This window comes from Rutidosis leptorrhynchoides, chromosome 1 (genome assembly GCF_046630445.1).
Source record: "Rutidosis leptorrhynchoides isolate AG116_Rl617_1_P2 chromosome 1, CSIRO_AGI_Rlap_v1, whole genome shotgun sequence".
In the NCBI taxonomy this organism is placed as follows: Eukaryota; Viridiplantae; Streptophyta; class Magnoliopsida; order Asterales; family Asteraceae; genus Rutidosis; species Rutidosis leptorrhynchoides.
In genome coordinates, this window is record NC_092333.1 from 441446399 (window position 1) to 441451405 (window position 5007).

The window sequence follows — 5007 nt, forward strand, 5'->3', positions numbered from 1 at the left end:
TGAGAAACCATTTCACCTACTTCCTATGGATCTTTTTGGTCCTGTTATATAGCCAGCTGTAGTGGGAAGAAGTATACACTGGTGATTGTTGATGAATATTTCAGATACATTTGGGTATTCTTTTTGAAGCAAAAGAGTGAAGCTGCTGATGAAATTATCAATTTTATCAAAAGAATGGAACTACTGAATGGCAACTGGTGAAGCAGCTTAGAAGTGATCATCGTACAGAATTCAGAAATGCTACTTTGGAAGAATTCATATACCAGCTCGCTAGTTCCCAATGATTTTGGATCACTAGTTGACTTTCCCTTTTGGTAAACCTGCAGAGGAAAGTGAGCTTGTCCCTTTCCTTTATGGTACAGGCGTGCACCGAGCTAGAAATAGTTTCGCTAGCTTGACTTTGTAATTGACCGAGGTTTTATGGGCTCTAAGATCACTATTGTTGCTCTGATTCCAGGACCTCGTTCACTGTAGCTAAAGTTTTCCTTCGTTCTATATATTGTGGTCAGATCCTCCGAAGCAAACTGCGAAGCTGGTAAACGGCCCGGAGGTGGGGTACACTATCAGTTATTTTTTTACACTAATCGCCACCCGATTTATGGTCGTCCCCTTCAGAAAAACCCCCAAGACGACATTACTCACCGCCTATTTTAAAAATAAAAAAATAAAACCTACTTGCCTGTGTTCGACCCTTCTTCTCCTCATCCCTTCTGCTTGCGATTCTTCTCCATATCTAGGGATTTCTCCTGGAAAAGAGGAAATCACCAACGATCTATACACAGAAGAACGCACCAACAATTATCGAAGGTAATTTACTGGAGGTATTTTCGCTAAAATCACAAAGGAAGTCACCACTAACCTATTTCAAGAACAAAAAACTCCTCTAAATGTTTACGATTTTAATAATAAAAAAAAAAAAAACCGGATCTGACAACCGGAACAACATCGGCGTCGGTGGTGTAGCAACATCACTGCCGTCGCTTACAGCCATCACAACCGCCAACGACGAATGTGACGGAAACCAAGAATTGTTTGATCACTTGAAGCAAACGAGGATTTCAGCAGGTAAAATTGAACTCATGTTTGTATAATTGAAGCTGTATTTGGACCAGAAGAAGGAAAATTAGGAAAAATATTGAATGTTTACCGGGTTTTATGAAATTAGAGTTTACATATAACCGTATACTATCTATATGTGTACATATTAGTGTTAATTGTGTAGGGATGAAACGAATGCCGGTCTTATGGTAAATCTCAATTTAAGAGACTATTAGGATTCTTCATGTGGCAATAGTAAGTTATTGTTTTCATTTTTCTTTAATTTCGTCTAGATTTTTGGTTAGTGTTAATTATATGCTCTGTGTGAATATTTGTCTCTTCTTTTGGTTTAGGGCTTTTGCTGTTAGCTGTTTTGTTATTCAACTGATTTTGCCATAACTATACGATCCTTTGCGCCTGTTGTTTCAATACCATTACTTGCCACCGTGTTTCAATTTGTGTTTATTCGAATAGTTTATACTGCTGCTTTCAGGTAATTTCATATTTTTAAATACATTGTTTTGCGCATCCTTTTCGATCGGTATGATCTTTTCCTTTTTTACGATCATTGAGGTTCGTATTTATGTTCAATTTTGTAATCGTTTAGTCTTAAATACATTTGTAGAGTATTCATATTTGGCGGTCGAACAAACTCATTCTCAAATAAGCCGGTTGAAATCATTAACATATTAAGAAACTGATGTTTATGTTATTGAGGATCAACTTATTCAGAAATCATCATTCAAAGAATATATCGTTCTTGATATGAACGTTTAGCGATTGATATGTATGTTGCAGATCATTTAAAGATTTATATGTTTTTGTTTTTCAATATTGTTAGGGAGTGATCAATGTTGACGATTTTACATGAGTTTTACTTTAGTTAAGGTAATATAATTTATCTTTAATTTTTTCCTTTATTTTATATTTTAAATTTTGTTGAATTGTCGCTCCCTGTGACTACTTCAGTGAACATCAAAATATTTTGTTTCATGTGATTGTGATTTTCATGCAATACTTATATGAATTACAATGAATTTGGTATTTTTGGTGCTTTTAGGTATGTAGTTTGACTGGAGCAAACAAAGGCATCGGATTTGAGACAGTTAGACAGTTGGCAACTTCAACTGTGCCCCTAAAAGTATACAACCGTTGGATAGGGTCATCTATACCAATTTGGAAAGCTTCATATATTGGTAAATCAATCACATTTCGAGTTTTGTGAGAATCTTTTATAAAATTATCGCAAAATTTTTGTTTCTTTCTATATTATTATTATTATACGATATACGATGTATTATTCAATCCTCTACCACTCCGGTTCAGGTATTCACTTGCTACATACTTGGTTCTCTGAATACATACATTGTGTAATTAGAAGTTAAAGGTTTGTGGTTTGTATGTTCATGATGTTTAATTAGAAAATGTGTATTGTAATGGTTTGTTAGGCAGGCTGAAAGTATGATATGAGAGAGCTAGGGAGAAAGTGTAGAGGAGTTATGATCAACGTATGACAAATTTATCTTAATATATATTCGTCTTCAATAACGTAATGTGCACCCATCTGTGAAAAAGGTACTCGAAATTGCATGATAGGCCTACTTTGGATACAGCCGGGGAGCCATGCACCATGGCTCACGCTAATCTTGCTGCAATTCGAGGTATATTTATATCTGATGAACAATATATTATATGTACTCTTTTTAGTTTATTATTGAGAATGAGTATGGTAACATTGATTTTCATTGTTGTATTGGTGAAGAGCTATACGTAATATGGGCTACAAAAACAACTCTATATGTTCACAGGCCGATGCACCGGATCCCATTGCAATGATCCTCAAAAATATGGTACAACAAAATATAGATTAAAAAATGTAACAGATTCTATTGTGATACCAAATGGGTTTGTAAGTGACGTGTTTTATATTTAACTTCTTGATGTAGTAATATAATATAGACTTACTTTGCTTATACTAATGCCATTAAATGTTGTAGATACAATGAACTGAATGGACTTTTGTATTAGTTGTAGGTGGTTGTTGTCTATAATTAGCTTGGGTTGAAGATATTAAAGTTATAAGATTTCCAGTAGGTTCAATGCTCTGTTCATTGTAACTACTACGTACTAAATTAGGTTCAATACTTTCTTCATTTCATGTATATTATTTACTGGACTTTTAGGCTTTTTAGTTATAATACATACTGTGTAATTAGGTTGTAATTGCGTACATTTTCGTTTATGACTCATGTATGAAAGAAGTAAAATTTCAAATTCTTACAGTAGTTAATATTAGTAAAAACCAAAATATAATTTCTAAATTGGTTATAGTTGTGTTAGATTTTTTGTTTGGAATCTGTTTCATAGCCAATCATTCTTCATTCTCTAATTGGATATTCATCTTTTTCAGTTGCTATATGTTCTTTGAAGTTGGAAACTTGGAATTATGAGATATGCAATTTCTACATCTAATTTTCGTTTTCTAACATACGTATTAAAAAGCCGCAGCAACGAGCGGCAGGTTTTCTTTCTAGTTGAATTGAAATTTGATGATTTTATGATATAATATATAGTCTGCATGTGGTAGTGGTATGAGACTAAATAAACTCAAAAGTAGTATTAAGTGCGTCCTCACTCCGCTGTGAATAGATATACTGTTTTTTTTTTTTTTTTTTTTTTTTTTTTTTTTTTTTATATATATTTATGAGATATGAGATGCACATGTTAGGATTTTTGTACCAACAAGATACTTGATTTACCGCAATCACACAAGTCACTAACAATAAAGAATTAGCTAAAGCATAAAACGATAAAATAAAGATAAACGACTCAATGATTTTATGTGGTTATATCCCAACTCCAAACATGAAGAAAGGTTGGGACTACATTTTGTCCATGAGAGCAAACCATAGATTTTCTTATATTTGTCCACATAATTACATGAGGTTGGGACTACATTATATTGTTGGGAATATATGGACCCAAATAACAACCACCAATTCAGATTTGGTAATCACACATACAACAAACGAACGTTAAAAAAGAAAAGTAAAGAAAACGACACAAGAAATTTCGTGGTTATATGCAAACGGTTAGATTGCTTTAGTCCACGGCTAACTAGAGTAGTTTTTTTTAACCCGTGATTATGACTTATTATTCATGTCATATTTATATATACATCAAACCATAATAAACCATAATTTATCATAACGGACCCTAAGCCCACAATTAGACTTGGGCCATAACATATCTTCTAACAATACACTTTAGGGTTACAATATGATGTATTTATAGGCATAAAACAACAAAGAAACAACATGGGGAGCAAGAAAACGCGTTTTTTCTCGTCAGACTCCCGGATAGGCTTAAGACGTGCCGTGGCTAGAGGAGCTGCGCCGTGGCTTAAGGCATGATTTCGAAACCGACAGCTTTGCACTTTCGAACCTCAATCCAAGTGTTGAGCTGCGTCGTGGCTGGAGAAGCCGCGTCATGGCTTAAAGCTGCAACGAAATTCTTCTTTGTTTTTGATATCCTTCACACATCCAACAATCTCCCGGTTGAAGATAGTCAGAAAACATGACTGAATTGTCAACCCAAAGCTAACCATCTTAAGCAAGAATGTCAAATCACCTTTTATACTGCCAATCAAACATGGTACACTGTAACAACCCAACCCGTATTAAAACCGGCCCATAAAATTTTTTCCTTTTAATACGCGTTAAATAATACTTTAGGTCCCAATTGTTTTTCCATAAACATCTTTAATTTCAATAGAAGGTTTAATAACCTTAAAACATTTAATACATTAGTTAATTGTCCAAACGGACATACACGACCCGACTAGTTTAGTTTCCAACAAAAACCGAGCATGGTGATTTGGGACTACGCTACCCAAATCCTAATCGAACACAAAAGCAAGATCTTCTAAGCAACCTAGCCAAGATCTATAATCCTCAAGCTTACCCGAGC

The 5007-nt window shown here is 34.3% G+C and overlaps 1 protein-coding gene across 7 annotated transcripts; it reads left to right on the top strand.

Annotated features, from left to right (window-relative positions):
• The first annotated feature begins 680 nt into the window (after positions 1–680).
• LOC139872846 (uncharacterized) lies at positions 681–3092 on the top strand. Of its 7 annotated transcripts, none has more exons than XR_011767185.1 (6): positions 681–1065; positions 1223–1293; positions 1880–1926; positions 2099–2234; positions 2487–2699; positions 2801–3092. XR_011767185.1 is itself a non-coding variant. In XM_071860794.1 (6 exons), exons 3-6 carry the CDS (start codon positions 1906–1908, stop codon positions 2810–2812), a joined length of 255 nt encoding a protein of 84 aa, XP_071716895.1. In that variant the 5' UTR covers positions 681–1065; positions 1223–1293; positions 1880–1905; the 3' UTR covers positions 2813–3092. The 7 variants fall into 7 exon arrangements, 3 of the variants coding, with proteins under 3 accessions (XP_071716895.1, XP_071716881.1, XP_071716887.1); XR_011767192.1 differs by having other exon boundaries at positions 2847–3092; XR_011767188.1 differs by having other exon boundaries at positions 2491–2699.
• The last annotated feature ends 1915 nt before the right edge of the window (positions 3093–5007 follow it).

Bases quoted from the DNA above. Each gene is read 5' to 3' on its own strand.
- LOC139872846 (XM_071860780.1), top strand. From the start codon at position 1,906: ATGAGTTTTACTTTAGTTAAG. The intron at 1,927-2,098 runs GTAATATAATTT...TGGTGCTTTTAG, and splicing joins TGAGTTTTACTTTAGTTAAG to GTATGTAGTTTGACTGGAGC. The intron at 2,700-2,846 runs GTATATTTATAT...ATATGTTCACAG, and splicing joins TAATCTTGCTGCAATTCGAG to GCCGATGCACCGGATCCCAT.